Below are 22,133 nucleotides of genomic sequence, written 5' to 3'. Positions count from 1 at the left end.
GAGCAGTGTTGTGATTTTGTGAAACTGAAATAAGAATCCCCACTGGGCTTTGAAGTTTTCTTGGTAGCCTTGAACCAGTTGCTGTCTCTTGGCCTTATCTGCCTCACAAGGTTGTTGTGAGGAGAAAGTGGGGAGAAAGAACCACGTATTCCACCCTTCAGCTATTTGTAGGTGAAATAAACAAACAATCCATCTAATTCAGATTTAAAAGGAAGCTAATTGGATCTGTATTTTTAAAATTTGGAATCGGCCTCTGTACACCATTAAATAAAAACACTACATTTGGATCCTGAGCACAGAGGCTACTTTCCCCCCTTTTTAAGGGAAATTCCCTTATTCCCAATAGGATTCCTCACAAGAAAAGGGAAAAGTTGACAGCTATGCTTAGCAGCAGGCTCAATACCTTTCAGGCACCCAGAAGATGGAATGATGGCTTTGCATAGACTGTGCTCAGCTGACATCATGATGTCATTAAATACATCATCTCTCGCTTTGACTGAACATGTGCAAAACTGTTGCCATAGGAAAGCTGTGAAGCTAGCAAGGCCTGAGTGTTTATTTACAAAGGTATTTTTCTAAGTAATCATTTAGTTGCAACAAAAGTAATGACTAATATATGAAATTAGGCATTCCCCTTTTGATCTTCCTAACATGAGAAGCTGCTGAATTTCTGTCTGAGAGGATATTAGCTCAGCACTAGGCCTTATTTAGGAAATATGTGCTGTCTTGCATTAAAAACCCACAGGGCAATTTGCTGCATAACAAGATGAAACAAGTTTCATATTTCACATTCATGTGGGGGGGAAATCTTTTAATTTTAAATTCAAACATCACCCCCAAAACACCGGGAGAACAGTATAACGAAACAATAAAGGAAGGAGCAGCTCTTGTTTTATAAGCTACTTCGATTCCTTGATTCTTTGGAACATTGTTGAGAATTTATACCCCCCCAAAAATTAAAAATTCTTTCCAGTAGCACCTTAGAGACCAACTGAGTTTGTTCTTGGTATGAGCTTCCGTGTGCACGCACACTTCTTCAGATGCACACGAAAGCTCACACCAAGAACAGACTTAGTTGGTCTCTAAGGTGCTACTGGATTTTTTTATTTTTTATTTTGTTTTGACTATGGTAGACCAACACGGCTACCTACCTGTAATTGAGAATTTATAGTTTGCCTCAAAGGCCTTGCTTTGGCCCTCCCAAGGTGCCCAAGTCCTGAACCTTGGCGCCACCCAGTTTGTTTGGAGCAACAACGCGAGAGGCTCCAGCCTTGGAATTCCCTCGCTCTTCCCAACGGAGCGGCAATGGCCGGCCCAACCAGGGAAGGAAAAGAACTCTGGGCTCGCTTTCGTTCGGCCCGACCGGCTTGGCCCTTCTTTGCTCCTTCCTACCACAGAGACGAAACAGCTTCTCGCTCGGAATTTGGGCCCGCCATAGAGGTGCCGAGGGGCAGAGCGCCCGGGCCAATGGCGCTGTCTTATTTACCGGAACTTCCCGAGGTGAGCGTGCGGTAGTCGCTCTAGCCTTTCCCCGCCCCTTCTCTCTCTCATGCGCCTGGACTTGTGAGGAGAAGCCGGAAGCCGCGGGACTCGGGGTGACTCGGGTCTCCGTCCTCCTCGCCTCCCTCCTCTCCATGGCACCGGGCAGCGGGGGACCCGCCAGTCCCCGGAACCGCCTCCGCAGCGGGACGGTAGCAGCGGCGACGGCGGAGCGGAGGCGGCGCCGAGGAGACCGGTGACGCCGCCGCCTCTGCCGCTTCCTCCTCCGCCTCCTCAGGCCCGGCCAGGGCTCCCTCCGCCATGGGCTCCCTGTTCCGCAGCGAGACGATGTGCCTGGCGCAGCTCTTCCTCCAGGCGGGCTCGGCCTACGAGTGCCTCAGCGCCCTGGGCGAGCGCGGCCTCGCCCACTTCCGAGACGTGAGTTAAGGGCCGGCAAACAAGAGGCGCGCGCGTTCATTTATTAGTTCATGAAATTTATACGCTGCTTGATTGTCGGGGGGGGGGGGGCGGCGGCGCTGAGAAGGAACCCATCAAAGCGGTTTACTAAAAAACAAAACAATGAAATTATCACTTCTTCTTTTTACAACTATAACTTTAAAACATACAGAAAGTTCAGAAAGTTAAAGGCCAGCATAGAATCGAGACTAAAAGCCCGTACAGGCTTTCTAAACACCTGGGCAGGTTTGTCTGAGTAACAACTTATTCCTCCAGCAGGCCCCGAAGAGAATGCAGTTTGTCTGGCTCTTAACCAGAAGGTTAGTGGTTAGTGGTTCAAGCCCACCTAGTGACAGCTGTGGATAGGATTTCTGCATTTTAGGAGGATGGACTAGATGACCGTTGTAGTCCCTTCCAATTCTGTGAAAGGTGCCTGCCTGGTATCAATAGGCAGGGAGTTCCAGAGCATTGGTGCTGCCACGCTATAAACTGATGTTTCTTGAGCTTAGGTCCCTAGCTGTTGTTGGGCTACAACTACCATTATCCCTGACTACTGGTCCTGCTAGCTAGGGATGATAGGACTTGGAGTCTAGCAACATCTGGGAACCCAAGTTTGAGAAAGGCTGCAAACGATTTGGTTTGTACAGTTGTGGAGCAGTCTTAAAAAGAAATCAGGCAGCACTGTGAATAAGTAAAGAAGGGGTGTGCCCCTTACAGATGACGCTGGAGGCTCCAGCTCCTGTCAGCCTCAACTAGCATGGCCAATGCCTGCAGATAGCGGCGGGTTGCTCAGAAATATCGAGAAGACTACATACTGTAGAGATGGAGGGCAGGATTTAGCTCTTAGCTCAGCCTTCATGTGGGCTAATTGCCGCCTCTCAGGCTTACTTACCTCACAGGATTGTAGGGGAGCATAGGAACATAGGAAGCTGCCTTAAACTGACTCAGACCATTGGTCCATCTTGTGCAGTATTGTCTACACTGACTGGCAGCAACTCTCCAGGGTTTCAGACAGGAGCCTCTTCCCACATCTTGATCATCTTGGCTGCTGTCCTCTGCACACGTTCCAACTTGTCAATATCCTTCTTAAATTGTGGTGCCCAGAATTGGACACAGTAATTCAGGTGTGCTCTGACCAAGGCAAAATAGAGCAGGACTATTACTTCCCTTGATCTGAACACTAGACTTTGGTTGATGCAGCCTAGAATAGCCATAGCTTTTTTGTTGTGGTTTGTTGCTGCATCACACTGTTGATTCCTGTACTTCGGGCCAGCCATCTTATATTTGTGCAGCTGGTTCTTTCTGCCAAAGTGTAGAAACTTACATTTGTCCCCGTTGAAATTCATTATTTAAATTTTGGTCCAGTTTTCCAATCTTGTTAAGGTCACCTTCAATCCCAATTCTGTCTTCAGCAGCATTGGCTACCCCTCCCAGTTTGGTGTCATCTGCAAATAACAACAACAACAACAACAACAACAACAACGTATTATTTCTACCCTGCCCATCTGGCTGGGTTTCCCCCGCCACTCTGGGCAGCTTCCAACAGAAGGTCAAAAATACAAATTTGATTAGCATCCCCTCAATACCTTTATCTAAATCATTTATAAAGATGGCCAGGATCCATTGTATCGTCCAGCTAGTTCTGTATGTGTGAGCCCAATTTTTTTAACCCATGCAGTCTAGGAAATAACTTTTAGTGCTCTTGTATAACCAGGGGCTTAACTGGGAATAGTGAATGAATTGTTGTTATGCATTGTGTTAGGGGGACCCATTGTGGGTTTTGTTGTTTAATTGGCTTCTACTTTCCAACATTTAGGATGCTACCATACAACATTGCTTCCATGCTGGTAATAGGAATGGCCAGGGTCCAAAACATTTACTGATTAACAGAAGTCATTTGAGTGAGAAGTTCAGCATTTCCTTGTCTTTATTACATTTGCTTCTTGGTTTTATGACTCAGACATTCTAGGCCTTCCTTTAGAAGCTGGTGAACAGAATATGGAATTATGTCTTGGCTCTTGAGCAAAGGTCTTTAAGATGTTAGTTCATAATTTCTTGTGTTGAAATAATCATTTGCTTGACACTTTGTTTTACATCTGTCTTCCTGCAGTTTTACAGTAGATACACAAAAACCACTTTCTCACTGAAGCACTAATATGAGATTCACACTTGAACTAGTTTCAGTTTGAGGCTGAATATATATTAATAAATACAGGCAAATCCTCATTTACGTGCATTGCATTTGTTCATTCCTGTGCACCTGCACAGTGCTAGGTACCCAGAAGTGGTACCCAGAAATGGGCAGCACCTGGTCAACCAAGCCCCGCTGTCCCTCCAGTTTGCGGGAGCTGGAGGTGCGGTGGAGCTGGCCCAGATGATGCTCGCTGGCCAGCTGAGCCCTGCTATCAGTCAAGCTCCTGTGAGTGTCAGCTGTCCCCACACATGTCAGCTGGGCCAGCTCTGCTGCCTCTCTAGCTCGCATGAGCTGGAGGGACCATCAAGCTGGAGGGACCATCGCGCTTGTTTGAGGAGGACTCTCCAGAGTGCTCCCCATTTTATGCGATTTTGTATATGTGCACAGGCCCGGAACGGAATGGGGACTCACCTGCAACTTAAAATTAAGTGCATTGATTTTACAATCTTGTTTGGAGGAGTCGATAATCTTCACTAGTCTCCTTTTAAACATAGTTTCTCATACAAACTATTTCCAGAGGGGTAGCTCTGTTAGCTTGCTGCACTTTAAATTTATTCCACCATAAACTTTGGTGTACCAAAGTCTGCATCTTCAGGTGTTTTTTCATTAAAAAACTATATCGTGATAAATAAAAATTAAGTTCCATAGATATTCTGTACTATTTAACGCTTATAGCCCAAAGTTCTACACATGTTTACTAATACTGCAGAAAGCCAATTTTCAGACCTGGAAACTGAGCATCCATGTGGGTTTCCCTCATGTTAGGGTTCATTCACCTTTCCTTGTAGAGAAAATTATTTAGCCCCTGGTGATTTTGATTGTGGTTTACACTTTTGTGTGGTTCTATATTAGAGAATTGTAAATTAGTAGTGCAGTCTTATAGATGACTATTCACATTGCAGCCATCCATCATTTTGTAAACAAAAGCTGAATTCAGAATTTAAACACTACTGGGTAGGCAAACTAAGGCCCGGGGGCTGGATCCGGCCCAATCGCCTTCTAAATCCGACCCATGGACGGTCCAGGAATCAGCGTGTTTTTACATGAGTAGAATGTGTGCTTTTAAAATGCATCTCTGGGTTATTTGTGAGGAATAGGAATCGGTTCATCCCCCCCCCAAAAAAAAAATAGTCCGCCCCCCCGCAAGGTCTGAAGGACAGTGAACCATCCCTCTGCTGAAAATGTTTGCTGACCCCTGCTATAATACATTCCATACATAGATGTGTTGACTTACTATAATAGCCTTTTGGCCAGGATTTATACAACACAAAATATTTTTGTGTGTTTAAGGAGCGTTTGGGTTTCTCTTCCTTTAATTACCGGTAGCATACCCCAGATGATGGCACACATAGGTTTTTGAGACTGAGAATTTCAAAAGCAATGCAAGGGACCTGCTGTTCACAGAAAAGTGGTATAAACTTGTAATGTACTAATGCTTGGGTACCCTTCAATTTTTGAATGGAATTTCTTCTGAAAGAATAAAAGTATTTTTAGCAGGATAAGGGATGAGAGAGGGTTGATCTCAGATCAGGGTTGATCATCTTACTTGGATGTTTGATTGTGAACATAAGAACAGCCCTGAGGGATCAGACCAAATGCCCATCACTCCAGCATCCTGTTTCCATGTGAGCCAGCTGCAGGCCCACAGGAAGCCCACAAGTAGCATATGTATACCACCACTCTCTCTCCACTCATGATTCCCAGCCACTGGCATTCAGAAGCACCCTGCCTCCAGCAGTGGAGGTAGAACAGAGGTGAAAATAGAATGGCTGTTGGCTACCCAGTTTCAGCTAAATTTGTAATACATGTCTATAGAATTGATGTTTGCATACCAGGGAATGGGAATCTGGTACCCTCCAGACATTGATGGACTCCAGTTGCCATCATCCCCTGGCAGCATAGCTAATAGTCCAGGATTATAGGCGCTGTGCTTCAGCAGCATCTGGAGGGACCCAGGTTCCCCACCCCTACTGTAAATATTGATGCAAAGGGCTTTTTAATTTGGATCTTGGGGCAAATAACATTTTCCTTTTTTCCAGCTCAATCCAAGCACCAGTGTCTTCCAAAGGAAATATGTGGGTGAAGTTAAGAAGTGTGAAGAGATGGAAAGGATACTTGGTAAACTTGGGAACTGCAGGGTGGCTGACTGCTTCTTCATCATGCATTAGGCACTGGGGGAGGGAGGCATACCTGATTACCGCGGCAAAAGGCTGTTCCTCTGTAGGGAGGTCCATTTCAGGGTCACATTTCACACGTGTCATAGAATCATAGAATTGTAGACTTAGAAGGTGTTTCAAGGGTCACCTAGTCCAACCCCTCGCAATGCATGCAGGAATCTCCAACCTCTGCTTTAATAACTCCAGTGAAGGAGAGTCTATCACCTTCCGAAGGAGTCTGTTACATTACTGAATAGTGCTTACCATCAGAAAGTTCTTCCTGACTCCTTTCTTGTAACTTGAATCCATTGGTTTAGGTTCTACCCCCCAGAGCAGGAGAAAACAAGCTTGCTACACCCTCCATTTGACAGCCCCTCATTTATTTGAAGATGGGTAGTATATCTCCTCTTAGTCTCCTCTTCTCCAGGCTAAACATACCCAACTCCTCCCTCCACCGTTCCTTATAAGGCTTGGTTTCCAGACCCTTGCATCATGTTGGTCACCCTCCTGCACACATTCCAGCTTGCCTCTATCCTTAAGCTGTGGTGCCCAGAACTGGACACAGCATTCCAGGTGGGGTCTGACCAAGGCAGAATAGAGCAGCACTATTATTTCCCTTAATCTGGACACTATACTTCTGTTGATGCAGCCTAGAATAACAATAGCTATTTTGTGCTCCTTTTGGAGGGCTCATGTTTCACTGAGATAGGTGTGTATTCTGTAGTCTACCAATTTGAAACTGAGTTTACTTAGGCAAGAATAGTGGCTGAGGTCCAGGCTCAGTTCCTTTTACTTGAAGCCACCCTTGCTTCAGCTTTCATGCTTATTTCCCTTTCCAGAAATCGGAACTGTTGGTTCATTCGTTCATTCCCCCTCCCCCTCTGATGGCCTTTCAGGGAAATGAGATAAGCCTATTAACAAACAATGTGATTAGAAGCTATAAAAATCTTTAGCATTGCTGAAAGCATTGCTCTGTGTTGCAAATTGCATTCTCATGCTTTTAAACTGCTGGCTTAACACAGTTTTTAGTTTTACCAAGTGCTCAGATTTTGAAATTTGCTGTTAGGCGACTATGTAAGTGACCCACCTTCAACAGCTTTGTCAAGTATTAAATGGCTCCATACATGTACTGCTTGGATTATTCCTTCCAGTAGCACCTTAGAGACCAACTAAGTTTGTTATTGGTATGAGCTTTCGTGTGCATGCACACTTCTTCAGATGCTCTGTATGTATCTGAAGAAGTGTGCATGCACACGAAAGCTCATACCAATAACAAACTTAGTTGGTCTCTAAGGTGCTACTGGAAGGAATTTTTTTATTTTGTTTAGACTACGGCAGACCAACACGGCTACCGACCTGTAACTAGATGCTTGGATTATGGCAGTTCTCTTTACATGAGGTTGCACTTAAATTGGAAACATCAACTGGTTCAAAATGCGGCTGCCGGGATGCTGATAGGAGTATGGTGATCAGATAACTAACACCTGTCCTGTGAGACTTATTCTTGTAGCCAATGGATTGTATCCAGACTAAATAAATTGTATTTTGTTCCCATTGAAATCAGTGGGACTTAATGTGACATGTCAATGAATTAAGTCCCATTGATTTCAGTGAGGCGTAAGTGCAACAAACTGTGGATCCAAATCAGTTTCTTTTTGAGCTCAAATTGAAGGGGTGGATCTGGCCTTTAAAACCCTAAAAAGACCTTGAAGGGATATTTAGCTATGCTCTCAGATTAGACCCAGTGAAATTAATGAACATGACTAAGTCTGAGTGAAACTTGGTTGAATCACCATCTGTAAAGCCCAGGATCCAATTATCCAAAGTAGCATCCTCTAATCTAGTGCCCTCCAGGTGTTTTGAACTACTGCCATCCCTAATAATAATTTATTATTTATACCCTGGCCATCTGGCTGGGTCTCCCCAGCCACTCTGGGTGGCTTCCTACAACATAGTAAAAATACAATAAAACATCAGACATAAAAAACTTCCCTAAACAGGGCTGCCTTCAGATGTCTTCTAGAAGTCAGATAGTTGTTTATTTCCTTGACATCTGATGGGACCAAACCATTGACCAAACTAGCTGGGACTGATGGGAATTGTAATCCAAAATTATTTGGATGGCACTAGGTTGGGAAAAGATGCTCTCAAACAGAGGTGGGGAACCTCTGGTGTGTGGACCAAATTGGTCCCAATTGCCCAACTACTCTACATCTTATGTCACATAGAATTGTAGGGTTGGAAGGGACCCTGAGAGACATGTAGTTCAACCTCCTACAATGCATGGTGGGTAGAGACACCCTGTTTTTAACCTTCCTTTTTCAACAAGCCTTTTAAGTGGAGATTTTTGTCCCAGTCTGTATTGGTTTTGGAATTGTTTTGTATCTTAAATTCTTTTAATTGTTTGTATATATGTTCTTATTCCTTTGGGAACTTTCATAGGGAGTGATTATTAAATGCAAATAAATAAATAAATTACTGATGATCTCTAGTTTGCAGCCTCTGCAAGGCAAGATTGTGCTGTACATCTCAGTTCACATGATGTAACATTGTGACCTGACAGGCTTATGGAGAGGCTTCCTTTTGCTTTGGGAGTCCTGGATGATGTTTAGCACCCTCTGCAATGCAGAGTATTCCCAGAGCAGCAGCCAAATCTATATGGCCAAGCGTTCCCCAAGGATAATAACCCTGAGAGCTCACTGCCTTGGAGAGTTGAAAAAGTTCCTCATTCCCTAGCAAACCTTTCATGGAACAATATTCCTTGAGTTAGAATACTCCTTTGAAAGTATTTCCCTCCTTTACTCCAGGATACCTTGTGCAAGAAATTAAGAGAGCGGACATTCCTCTACCAGAAGGAGATGTTACCCCTGCTGCCCCTCCGTTTAAGCAGATGCTGGAGATTCAGGTACTTTTGGGGAATGGGGATCTTCTGGAATTAAAGGGTAGTCATAGATCCACTCATTTTCCTTTATTTTGGGCCGATTGTGAGAGCTTGCATGCTTGAATTCCCGACTTTCCTTCAAGAAGCTCATGACTAGCATTTTAATCTTGTAACAACAACCGTGTGAGGCAGGTTGGGCTGAGGCCCTGACTTTTTTGGGCCCATCCAGTGAGCTTAGCTCAATTGGGAGCTGAGAGTCATTGAATAGAGAGTACAGATCTTTCATCCCAGTGCAGAATTAAATCAGTAGTTGCCAAAGAAATACTCAATACCCTCTTCGTTTTTGTGTGGTAAATTGGGGTTTGGTGGGCTTTCTTCTGTTTGAGTCACAGCAGTGGGACTGATTGGGAATGCCAGTGAGTTGTGGTGCCTGCTTATGATATATGCGGGTGCCCAGAGCTTGCAAACATCATGAGGTGCAACTGATTGACTGGAGGGGGCAGGCAGAGTCACAAAGGGCTGGTTACTTCAAAAGGCCAGAGATGGAAGACAGAGGCAGAGAAGAGGAAAGAGCAGTGCAGTGTTGCAGGAAGGGGAAAGACGGAGAGGAAGAAAGGAAAAGCTGTATAATTTAGGTAAGGGAAATAGACAGGAATGAGTTTAAGAAGTAGACTGTTGTGAAGCTACCATGATGCAACTACCAAACAAATTTTACATTATGGAACTGAGACTCAATCGAGATTGAGAGTGACTAGCTAACTTCCCAGTGGTTTGACATCACCCCCAAAGATGTACTACTCCAGTGTCTTGTGAAACGGACAGATGCCAACAATAAGCTTATTTCAGAAAGTAATATTGAGCCTTGAGGTTTTTGTACAGGAGACCCGGTGCTAGTCCAGCACTGTAACAATTGCATGACTGTCATGGGAGTTGTGGCCACACAACATCTGGAGGGCCACAAGTGTAGAGCCAGAATGGGAATGCACTTTTGCCCTTGTATTGCAGGAGCAGTTGCAGAAGTTGGAGGTGGAGTTGAGAGAAGTGACAAAAAATAAAGAGAAGCTGAGGAAGAATCTCCTTGAGCTGACGGAATATACCCACATGCTACGCGTCACCCGGTCCTTTGTCAGAAGAACTGAGGTACTGTTACTGTTGCATGGCAAAGCTCCTTAACTTGGGTGTACAGAAGGGAGGAAATGAGCCACAGGCCAGTTTCCGGGGTCCACCTAGTACCTGATAATGGCTGCTGGATTCTTGCAGCAGTGGGTCTTGCTGCAGTCCTGTGAGGCCCTGAATGCCATTGAATGCGGGCAAATGCAGTAACCTTAAGCCTTGTTTCCCATCTCTCTTGGTGATCATCACTCCCCTGTGATTTGGGCACAGCCCTAGCACATTTGAAGAAATGTTTACTTTCATTTATTTTTATTTTTAGTTCGAGTCCTGTTTACTTACAAATTATGAAGAATTCCCAACTTTAGAAACAGACCGCTTAGTGGACTACAACTGCATGCATAGACTCGGTGCCAAACTGGGGTAAGTGATGAAAAAGTCCGTACAGTCGTACCTTGGATCTGAACGCCTTGCGAGTCGAACATTTTGGCACCCGAATGACGCAAACCTGGAAGTGAGTGTTCAACTTTGCAAACGTTCTTTGGAACCCAAATGTCCGATGCGGCTTCCGCAGCTTCTCATTGGCTGAAGGAGCTTCCTGTAGCCAATCGGAAGCCATGCCTTAGTTTCTGAACATTTTGGAAGTTGAACAGACTTCCGGAACAGATTCTGTTCGACTTCCAAGGTACGACTGTAGACAGCTGGGCACTTAACTGTTAATGGTCATTTCACATTTAGATGAAAATGAAGGTCTGACCACTTTGATGGTGCCAAAGATATGGCAGATTTTTGGAATAATTTAGCTCTTCTTTAGTCTTTCCCTTCTAGTGAGGAAGCGAGCCTGCATTAATCCTATTTGTTTAGGTGTCATGCATGCGGGTAAGTGCTTGCATGAGCATAGTTTTATGTTGTTAACCTGCCTACTCCAAAGTAAATCCCAATAACCTCAGTGGATTTTATTCCCTAGTGAGTTCAGATTTGCAGCCTAATACCCGTTTCAGAGCTTCAGATTGACAGTATTAACACTTGACACCAATCCGTGTCATACTGAATTGAGCTCTACATGGTTTGATATTTGATAGCCAGTTGTGTTTCCTTCAAGTGCCAGTTGTGTTTTTAAGTAAGGAGGAGATTAGTAGATTTAAAAAATTGTTAAAAGTGCTGGGATCTTGTATCTCACTTGGTATGACCTTGTGTAATTTTAGTGGTTTCCATGTGCACCTCAGTGGCAGAGGCATTTTAGTTTACAGATAATCTTTCAATGCCCAGCCCTTCCTAACTAACTTCACTGGCATGTAATGATAGAATATGGTATCCTTTCTGGTCCAAATGCTCATGTAATAAAATTTAAAGTTTGCTCCTATAGTATACTTTGTATTTTTTAATGCAGATTTATATCTGGCTTAGTTCACCGAGCAAAAATTGAAGCCTTTGAAAAAATGCTGTGGCGAGTCTGCAAAGGATATACAATTGTTTCTTATTCAGAAGTGGACGAGTGCCTAGAAGATCCAGATACCGTGAGTAATCAGGATAGATATATAACGCAGCATGTTTCTGAAGGTCAGTGCTGGATCAGCCCACCTCCTCATCTAAATTATACATCTGCACGCAAAGTATATGTTGCTACTCAGGTGTTATGGCTGGATCCAAATCAAGTTCATCACACTTGTATCCTGTAGAAATGAAGTATTTATTATTTATTAGTAATTGTATTCGATTTTTTAGCTGAAGAGGCTTCCAGACAGCTTACAATAACTTATCCTACTATGTGAAAAGTATGGCACCTAAGTGTGACTTGCTTACTCAGTATCCAAACCATAATGTTTAACTGTGACTTGTTTTTCTAAACCATGGTTAAGCTTTTATGTCTGAATAGCTAAAGCATGGTTAAAGATCAGCTACAAACCAGTACAGTATATGACATCATGGTTTGAACTGAGTTACTCCTGCAAGAGGTAAACCATGGCTGAAAAGTGGCTCTGAGGAGGAGATTACAAACTTTCACATCTGGTTTTGATTAAAATGCAACGTGTTTCATTTGAACCTTAAAGTATGTTTAATCTTAATGATGGCTTGTTGAAACAAGCCAGCTTTGTAGCTCACGGTCTGAAGTTTCAAACAAACCATAGTTAAGAGCAGTATTCTTTTCTGAGGATACTGAAGGGCATGCAGTACCTCCCCCCCCCCCAATTGTTAAAAGTGTGGCACTTACTGTAACAACTTCATGGTGAGTACTGGCACTTTTTTCTTTAAAAAACATTAAAAAGCACTGATCAAAGGCTTAAGATCAACTGACAAGGTGCACTTAATAAAGAATGGAAATGAAAGCTTCTGAACCCCTCCTCGCATCTGTGCCAGAGGAGCAGCGTGGGGGAAGTATGCAAGCCTGAGGCTGTAGCTCATTCCTGTCTTGGCAAAACATGGTTTCTTGTGATATTGTTCAAACACAGCCACTAGGCGACTGGGAGCAGTCTCAATAAGGTTAGCCATAATTTTGCTGTTCATAGGGGATTTTAAGAGTTAAGCCTGTACCAGAGCTTTGTGCATGTGGAATCTTCACAGAATACAGAAACCCCCTATCTACAATTTTTGTGTATCAAAAATCATTTTTAAAAGAAATTGTGCAGTTGGTTCAATATGAGTGGTTAGTCGGTCGCCAATAAAATGGAACTGTAGGCCAAATTTTAATTGAACAATTTATGTTTACTTTTCAGGGAGAACCTACCAAATGGTTTGTTTTCTTAATATCTTATTGGGGTGAACAGATAGGCCAGAAAGTTAAGAAAATATGTGACTGGTAAGAATTAACATAATTTAATTTGCTTTACTTTTTCTTACTGAGATTTTTGTATTGCAGAATATGGTCTTAAATATTTCTCTCTCTCTCTCTTTGCAATCAGTGCTAGTCCACATCTTCATAAGAATTACCCCTTTCTGTTGGGATTTGTGTGAGACTCTCAAGGCTAAGCCCTAGTACTGAACTTATTCAAACATTCAATTTTTAGGCATAATCTTCAAAAATATGAGGTGCATACAGTTATACCTCGGATTACAAACACTTCGGGTTACAAACTCCACTAACCTGGAAGTAGTACCTCGGGTTAAGAACTTGGCCCCAGGATGAGAACAGAAATCGCCCGCTGGTGGCAGCAGGAGGCCTCATTAGCTAAAGTGGTACCTCAGGTTAAGAACGGTTTCAGGTTAAGAACGGACCTCCGGAACGAATTAAGTTCGTAACCAGAGGTACCACTGTACTCAAAAGGATATAATGTGTGCATGGGGCATGTTACCTGAGACTGTGGAGATTGAGGGGAGGCACAATTTCACTTCTGCCACCAGCCAGGTGACCTGACAAGTGGGAGACGGACTTCACCTTGTTGTTTAGCTGGTAAAGGAGCAGTTGTTTCAGTACTTGCTTTCCTCTTCCCTCTCCACTCCTTTTTCCTTTTGCATTGTGTCTTACTAGATCGTGAGCCTTTGGGGCAGGGCAGTGGTGCAGCTAGGTAACCATAAACCCTGGATATAATGGTCTTATGCAGAGCTCCCCTTTACACGTATCCCTTTTACACGTATCCAGCAGCGGAGCTAGCCGCTTGGGCACCCGGAGCAGCACACATGCCGTGCACCCGGGGATGGGGCGATCCACCCACGAGGCGATCAGTGTGGCAGTGCGATCTGCCCGGGGGGGGGGGTTGTCACCCCCCTCTGGGATGACACCTTAAATCATAGCCATCATGTAATATAGGATTAAAATGGGGTTTGCTTCTGCTGTCCTAATGGTAATCACATTTACATGGGAATAAGCATGATTTTGTTATAGAAATGGATAATATATTTTAAAAGAAAATTAATAAAATTATCTGAAACTGAGACTATAAAAAGTTTTTTTATAAAATGAAAAGAAAGGATGCTATGACAGCCAGCATTGGCCTTGACATGCCCCTGCTGGCCTAGGTGATGAGATAGGGTCAATTTGCCAATGTCCTCCCACCCCCCTCCATTAATGCTACTCTCTGGGTGGCCATGCCGGGGGGATGGGACACTCCTGGACTGTTGGCTCAAACCAAAAGCTCAACTAGTTCAGCACCCTGTTCTTACAGTGGCCAACCAGATGGCCATGGGAAACCTGCAAGCAGAACTGCCTTACATCTTTTAATCCATGCATAGCTCTTAGAAAATTTTGACCACTTTGTAAAATAATGACAGCATCAGTATTGGGAAACGGTTATGTTCATGATAGCTGGGTTTAGCTGCCATTCCCAGTCAAGTGTTTAATGCCACCCATGGAAAGTCACACAATACACAGTGAAGCAGTGGTGTTATCAGCTGCTTCTCTTCTAAGAAGCCTCAGAAGTGTTCTAAGATGAGTTCAGAGAATGGTCTTGAAGGCACATGCTGTTGCTGCATTGGGAAAGGTAGCAGGACCCAGCCTAGTCAGCACCTGCACAAGAGAATACATTTTGAATGGAGGATTTGGATGAGAAAGAAGGAATGGAAGAGTCAAACAATGTTTTTATTGAAGCTACACCCACCCACCCGACCCTTAGGTGGACCTGTAGGAGTCATCCAGGAAACGATGGTTCTTCTCCTAGGTCAGGGACAGAGTGTTAACCCACTGCTTCTTGGATGACTCTTGCTCCCAAAAAGGTTGCTCATGATAAGTACCCACCCCAACTTTCTGTTCTCTGCTTTCAAAAACAGGAGAAGGGGAGGCACAAGATACTTTGGAGACTGGCTGTACAGGGAATAAAAAATGCCAATGTATTTGAGCTTTCTGATTTCCATTTCTGAACTTTTGCTGAGCAGCAGCTGCCAAGTGTCCCTGCATTGTGCTGTGACCTGGCAGTGTGCATTCAAACTGAGATTTAGATCACAGTCGCTTTGCCAACTCTCAATTGTGGTCTACAGTCACTAGAAATGCGCACAGTCACTTCTTGAACTGAGCTGTTTCCCCAAATATTCTACAGCATGTATTGCAGAATGCTTGTCTGCGGAGGATCTTGTAATGTCTGCCCCAGAACTTGAGTGCATGCATTGTAGGAATCCTTAGGAGCATGTTCTGGGCTGCAGACCCTGCTAGCAATGGGGTGCTGGTGAGGTTTCTTGAGCCTCATCGTCACCACACCTGAACTGAGTGTGCACCTGAAAACATGACTTCTGTGGCTACAAATCTGCTTATTAATTGCATTTGTATCTTGCATTTCTTCAGTGGCAATAAGGTGACCTGCGCAGGGTTCCCTGGAGGTTTCATATTCAGGCACTGATCAGACCCAGACCTGCCTAGCTTTAGTAAGGTGGCAGCATACCATATTTATGTGAATCTAATGTACACCTCAGTTTTCGAAACCTTGAAACCAAAAAAAGTATTTGCTATGTTAGCGGTGTTTTTCAAGCTTGCAGTCAAATCTAATGCTCCATCAAATCTAATGTGCACCCTATTTTTGTGACGTCATTTGGCCAAAAATGGTGAGCATTACATTCAGGTAAATACAGTAATATTTATTTGACCATAACCCTGATCCTTACTGCATACCTGCAAATTATTCTTGGCAAACAGTCTTTAAGTAGAGTTTGTCTGCCATTGTTGAACTTCTCAACCCGGAACCCCTGATAAAACTTACAAGGCACCTTTGTTTCCTGGTACACAGTCTGTCAGCTGCTGTGCTGATCCATCACCCTGACAGACTTCTTCAGCTCTGTATCCACAGTTGGGGAAGGGCTGTAGCTCAGTGGTAGAGCATCTGCCTTGCATGCAGAAGGTCCCAAGTTCATTCCCTGGTGTCTCCATGTTAGGGCTGGGAAAAGCTGCTGTCTGAAACCTGGGAGAGCTACTGCCAGCCAGAGTAGACAATACTGAGCTAGAAAAACCAGTGCTCTTGACTCAATATAAAGCAGCTTCCTATATTCCAGAACTATTTTAGGCTTTGTTTTTGCAAGACCAGATTAAGTTCCCACTGCTTTTGTTTTGCAGCTCTTCTCTTCTCTTCTCTGTTGAGCTCTTTTATGTAGACTATTTTTGTTTTTTTGCCAGCTACCATTGCCATGTCTACCCCTATCCCAGCACCCCTGAGGAGCGCCGAACAGTTATGGAAGGACTCCAGGTTCGCATTCAGGATCTTCATATGGTGAGTAGAAAGTTACTGGTGCACCTTGGAGGCACAAATCGTCTCATGGAAGAAGGTTAATACATAACTTAAAGTTTATGAGCTGTTATATGTGTTCTCAGGCATAGGATTTTACATATAAAATGTGTACACCTAAGAAACCTAAAAGACAGACCTCTTCTATTCAGCACCTGGCACCTGTTGCAGCTACCACACTCTTCCATTCTATCAAAGGCCATTCCTACCTGTTTGGTCCCCTCCCCTTGCCTTTAAAAGTGCATTTTCTCTCTTTCTATGTGGTTTCTCAGAGCAAATAAAAAGGGCAATACTTTATTTGATAAAAATAAACTGATTGGGGGGGAAATCCTGGTTGTATGACTTGGAGAAAAGAAGATACTTCCTGTCTGGAAAGAAATTGGTTGCCATCTGCGCTCTCTCCCTCGCTCTGTGTGTGTGTGTGTGTGTGTGTGTGTGTGTGTGTGTGTGTAAGTGTAAGAGAGAGTGAAACATGTACATAAACTCAAGCCAGAATATAATTACTTGCTTTCCAGTAGCTGTACTCGTCTGTTGTACTAAGAAAAGAATTTCTCTTGATACCCATCCAACCCAGTGGGACTCACCTCTGGGTAGATCTGCAGAGGCTCTCTGAAAATTCTGCTGGTTCCTAACAAAGGGCCAGCTAGACAGGTGCAGCTTTGTAGTCTCAGTGTGTGGATGAGACAGTGGTGTTGGGAGGAGTGGTTTGGGTTTGTTAGATATTGGAGAGCTTTCTGGGACAAGGCGGGCCAGTGCAAAACAGATGGGCTCCACCTGAGTTGGGATGGAACCAGACTGCAGGCTTCCCACAGGCATCTGATTGGCCACAATGATAACAGGATCCTGGACTAGATGGGCCATTGGCTTGCTCCACTCGGTTCGTCTTATGTTTGTGTGTTGGCAGTTCAGATCGGAGGTAGGCATGGTGGGAACTGTAGCAGGGTGGCCTTTATTCTGGAGTAGTTAATCCAGAAACAGGTGGGCCCCAACCGATTTTCCCTGAGGGAATGTGCCCCTTGATGGAAAGACTGTACAATCCTACTCTATTTCTTACAACACGAAAGCATTTTTAGTTAGGCCACCTGAAGCCCGATGGAATAGCTTTTGAGCTGCCAGTAGATAAAATCAATACTGAAAAACCTATGTGAGTATAGATAGCGAGGGCAGTTGTGTGAACTTTGTATAAAGTTGCCTTGTTAGTTCAATGTTCTTGCTATAGTTTTAAATATTTTTTTCTAAAAACAACAACAAAGGTACTGCATAAAACTGAAGATTATTTACGGCAAGTTTTGTGCAAGGCGTCTGAGTCTATCTACACCTGGGATGTCCAAGTGAAGAAGATGAAGGCCATTTACCACGTGCTGAATCTCTGCAGCTTTGATGTCACCAACAAATGCCTGATTGCTGAGGTCTGGTGCCCACTGTCTGACCTGCCAAACATGCGCCGAGCCCTCGAGGAAGGATCTGTAAGTGATTTAAATTTTATCTCCAGGTTTGCTTTATTTGTTTTTATACCACTTAATTATTAACATTTCTAAGTAAATATGCGTAAAAACAATGCACAGAAAATGGGACAATAAAATTTATCATAAAACCAGACACCCTCTTAAAATGCCTGCTGGAGTAAAAAGGTCTGCATCATGTGCCTGACATTCAGCAAGGAGACTGTCTGTCTTCATCTCAGCAGGGAGGGAGTGGGCTTGGGCCCCATTGCACTGCGCTGAATGTACTGAATGGTAGGAGAGAATGTTGCCCTGGCAGCATGTAGCATTCAGGGTTTTCAGTATGAATGATAAATTGCATGCATTTCTTTATAAATACAGTGGTACCTCTGGTTATGTACTTAATTCGTTCTGGAGGTCCGTTCTTAACCTGAAACTGTTCTTAACCTGAAGCACCACTTTAGCTAATGGGACCTCCCGCTGCCGCTGTGCCGCCGGAGCACGATTTCTGTTCTTATCCTGAACCAAAATTCTTAACCTGAAGCATTATTTATGAGTTAGCAGAGTATGTAACCTGAAGCGTATGTAACCCGAGGTACCACTGTAGAGGGGAGGAGGCTGTGAGTTGCATGGATAATGAAACTCAGTGCCTTGCATGAACAGGTTATGGCTGAAGTTCAGCAAATAGCAAGGCTTAGAGGATTGTCCGTAGAACTCTGTGGACATCATGTGACGTGGAAGGCTGGAGTTGCACAGGCTCACCTTGGCTGACGTACACACATTTGGATCTCATGGCTGCAGAAGAGGCGTTTGCAACCTAGTTCTGAAGCATGTACTCTAGCATGTGAATGACATAGAGAGTTTTGTATGTGTGCATCATCAGAGCTGGGGTGGCTCAAGTCTGACTCTGCTCATTGTCTGGATGACAGAATGTGGAAATCAGTGTTATTTTTCCAGTTTCACAAAAAATGATACAGGTCTCCTTTTTTAAATTCTGTAACCAGAGTGAAAGTGGAGCGTCCGTCCCTTCGTTCATGAACACGATACCAACAAAAGAAACACCTCCAACTTTGATACGTACCAATAAATTCACCTGTGGATTCCAGGACATTGTTGATGCTTATGGGATTGGGAGCTACAGGGAAGTTAATCCAGGTGGGTCACAGATTGAAAGATACTTATTGAGAAGCAGTATTTATTTTTTCTCCTTTGTTAGGAATGGTTGCAGGAGTTTCTTAAGAAATCTTTATAAGGCATGGAAAAGTGTCTCCTATTTAACACTTGTTAGCAACAATGGTTTACTGTGTGCTGCAGAGTGCATAAGAGCACAAAGTAAATTCAGCTGGTTACACATACAGGTGGACAGAGGGGAGATGCCCCTTGGGCAGCAGATGAGCAGTGTAGACTGGGATAGGGGAGAACTAGATTGCATTTGGCATAAATCAGAGAAGACCGACTGAAATCAACAAGCTTGACATACAGCCCAAGAGTGTGTGTCAAAAGTGTTCATGGAAAGGCTGGGTTTTGAGGAGGAACATGAAAGAGCAGAGCAGTGGCTGGATTATGCTTTTCCTCCCTTCTTTCAAGGGCTAAAATGAGCCAAATTCAGCCAAATTCTGACACTTTCAAACAATGACTTAGCGTAAGCTAGCATAGGCAGCTTATGGAGAATTTGGATACTATGCATTATGTATGGTTGCTTCTAAAGCTGAAATCTTGTCCCTCTCATTTTGCAGCTCTCTTCACCATCATCACCTTTCCCTTCTTATTTGCTGTGATGTTTGGAGATTGTGGACATGGCTTCATAATGTTCTTGTTTGCTTTGTTCATGGTATTATATGAAAAACACCCCAAATTCCTGCGATCACAAGACGAGGTACAGATGAAAACTTTCTTCTTCTTCTTCTTCTTCTTCTTCTTCTTCTTCTTCTTCTTCTTCTTCTTCTTCCTTTGTTTTCAATATTTCTATTTCTGTAAACGGCCCCTTAGTTCTCCTCCTTCCCCCCCCCCACTGGAGTTTTGCTTGTGTATCTGCCACATAGAAGGGGAAATACTTTAAGGCAGGACTGAGCAGTCTGTGACCCTGCAGATCATGCTGAACTTCCAATTTCTGGCAGCCCTAGGCAGCATGGTCAGGGATGGTGGAAGCTGGACTTGAATTGCATCTTGCAAAAGGCCCGCGAATCCTGATGCAGTGCAGCTCCCATCAGCCCTGGCAGCATGGCCAGTGGTCAGGACTGGGTCAGGAATGATGGGAGTGTAGCCCAAAAACATTGCAGAAAGCCCTCCAGTTGTTTTTGGACAACTGATCATCCTGATCATTAGCCATGCTGCCTGGGGTTGATGGAGCCAACGTTCATCATTAGCTCCTTTTTTCTCTTGTTGATTTGGGCAAGGGAGGGCAAATCATTCATCCATTGTTGTATGGAAGGTGACAGCTTCTTCTAGTGTAGAAGCACCATGTGCTGGACTCACCCAAAGGCATGCATAAACTAATGGTAAATTCTAAATAGCAGAGATGTAATTCAGCAAATCCTCATGCCTCGCTTGTGATCTTCCTGGGGGCATCTGGCTGGCCACTTTTGGAAGCGGAATGCATCCAGCAGAGCAGTTTCTTATATTTTTATGCACAAAGCACACTGCATCCTTACTAAGATTGGCATCTTCTGCTGAATTTCTATCACACATTGCAGTAGCATGTAACTCTGAATTGTGGCATATCTGGACACTGCACCACATCAGATACATTGTTTGGAAGTGCATCAAAGCTTTTATGTGCTGCACATGTAACAAAGGAAGTTCACATGGCAGTCAGTGGGCTTGTCCTTTTTAACATTTGCAGATCATGAAGATGTTTTTTCAAGGACGATACATCATCTTGCTGATGGGACTGTTTTCTGTATACACTGGCCTGATCTACAATGACTGTTTTTCAAAGTCTTTGAATATATTTGACTCCCACTGGAACGTTTCACAAATGTTTGCTGTGGAGTGGCGGTGAGTGACTCCTTTGTTAAATCCAGTGCTGTGTGAAAGCAACCTCCTGTATTGAGATAGGAAGCTCAGAGGTTTCTCTCCCCACTTGTGCAGTGTCCTAAACCTGTCACAGGATACTTTTCACTCATTCTATGGTAAATGAAATGTGCCTCCAATTCCTGCCATTTTCATGATTAATTTTTTAGGCTTTCAGTTCAATTATGAAGTATCTTTTGTGGTGTGCAGAATAATAAATAGCTTACTGGAAAGCAACAGCCAGTAACTGCCCTTCTAAAATATTGTGGTAGCTTTTCTCAGTCATTTAATGAGAGGGATATGTCCTTCACTCGAAGGACATATTTACTAGCTACCTGTATACTTCTTGGTGGTGCCACCACCAGGGGCTGTTCTGTTGGCATTGACCTGTGACACTTGTGGCCATCCCATGGTTGTGGAATGCTCTTCCTGGTGAGGTGTGTTTTTCTCCCTCATGATTGACTTCCAGGTGATTTTTTCTTTTTAATTCCTGTTTACTTCCAGGAGAAATTTAAAAGACATCCCTGTTTACTCAGGCATTTGACAGCTGAAAGATGCTGTTCCTGTCAAACCTGAGGTCACTGTTTTTATACATTTTTTAAAAAATTGTTCCATTATTGATGTGTTTGCCACTCTGTGCTCCTTATGGGAGAAAGATGAGATATAAATTGTATTATTATTATTATTATTATTATACTGGAAGAAAATGGACACTTGTTGCAGGAGCTGGCAGTTTTCATGGCTGTTACCCTTCTCACCTGTAAGCAGGAAACAATGAGAACAGTGAAATTTATGGGGGAATGGAACAGGGCTTTCTTTGTGGTGGTGTCCTCTATGGTGCAGAACTCTGGCCACATTAGCTCCTGGTTTTTGCCAACAGCAAAAACGTTTCCTCTTCTCAAGAGCTTTCCCTGTCCGAAGATAACTAGTCTGTATGTTCTGTTTTTGCATCTTACAACATTTATTTTTTATGGAGCAAGTTTTAGAGTTCCTTACAACTCCCTGTCAAGCTAGTTGAGAAGCAGATCTCTCTTAATACAGTAAACCAGCAACTGAAGCATGATTTACTTACACAATTGCAGCTTTGGATGGGTGGCAGGAAAATAAATAAATAGATAAATGGGGAGCGGGGCAGAAAGAGTTGGAAGGCAGTGCCTGAGATTCCATGTGACCTTCCCAGAGCCTGGTAAGCAAGGCACAAGAAAAGCTCTTTCTGCACTGGGTGTTGCTGCCATGGAAATAGTTTTGAAGCCCTTCACCTTG

The 22,133-nt window shown here is 43.7% G+C and overlaps 1 protein-coding gene across 1 annotated transcript in view; it reads left to right on the top strand.

The window, feature by feature from the left end:
* The first annotated feature begins 1,758 nt into the window (after positions 1-1,758).
* Positions 1,759-22,133, top strand: part of ATP6V0A2 (ATPase H+ transporting V0 subunit a2) — a 28,678-nt gene continuing 8,303 nt past the window's right edge. The window contains exons 1-12 of the mRNA XM_033136387.1: positions 1,759-1,917; positions 6,169-6,247; positions 9,093-9,190; positions 10,172-10,306; positions 10,599-10,699; positions 11,667-11,793; positions 12,991-13,073; positions 16,308-16,401; positions 17,670-17,882; positions 18,863-19,013; positions 19,595-19,734; positions 20,701-20,855. Coding sequence (XP_032992278.1) covers positions 1,801-1,917; positions 6,169-6,247; positions 9,093-9,190; positions 10,172-10,306; positions 10,599-10,699; positions 11,667-11,793; positions 12,991-13,073; positions 16,308-16,401; positions 17,670-17,882; positions 18,863-19,013; positions 19,595-19,734; positions 20,701-20,855 — 1,493 coding nt within the window. The 5' untranslated portion in view covers positions 1,759-1,800. The remainder of the gene's footprint in view (positions 1,918-6,168; positions 6,248-9,092; positions 9,191-10,171; positions 10,307-10,598; positions 10,700-11,666; positions 11,794-12,990; positions 13,074-16,307; positions 16,402-17,669; positions 17,883-18,862; positions 19,014-19,594; positions 19,735-20,700; positions 20,856-22,133) is intronic.

The sequence above is a fragment of the Lacerta agilis genome, chromosome 17, assembly GCF_009819535.1.
Source record: "Lacerta agilis isolate rLacAgi1 chromosome 17, rLacAgi1.pri, whole genome shotgun sequence".
Lineage (NCBI taxonomy): Eukaryota > Metazoa > Chordata > Lepidosauria > Squamata > Lacertidae > Lacerta > Lacerta agilis.
This window is presented reverse-complemented; position numbering and strand designations above follow the sequence as displayed.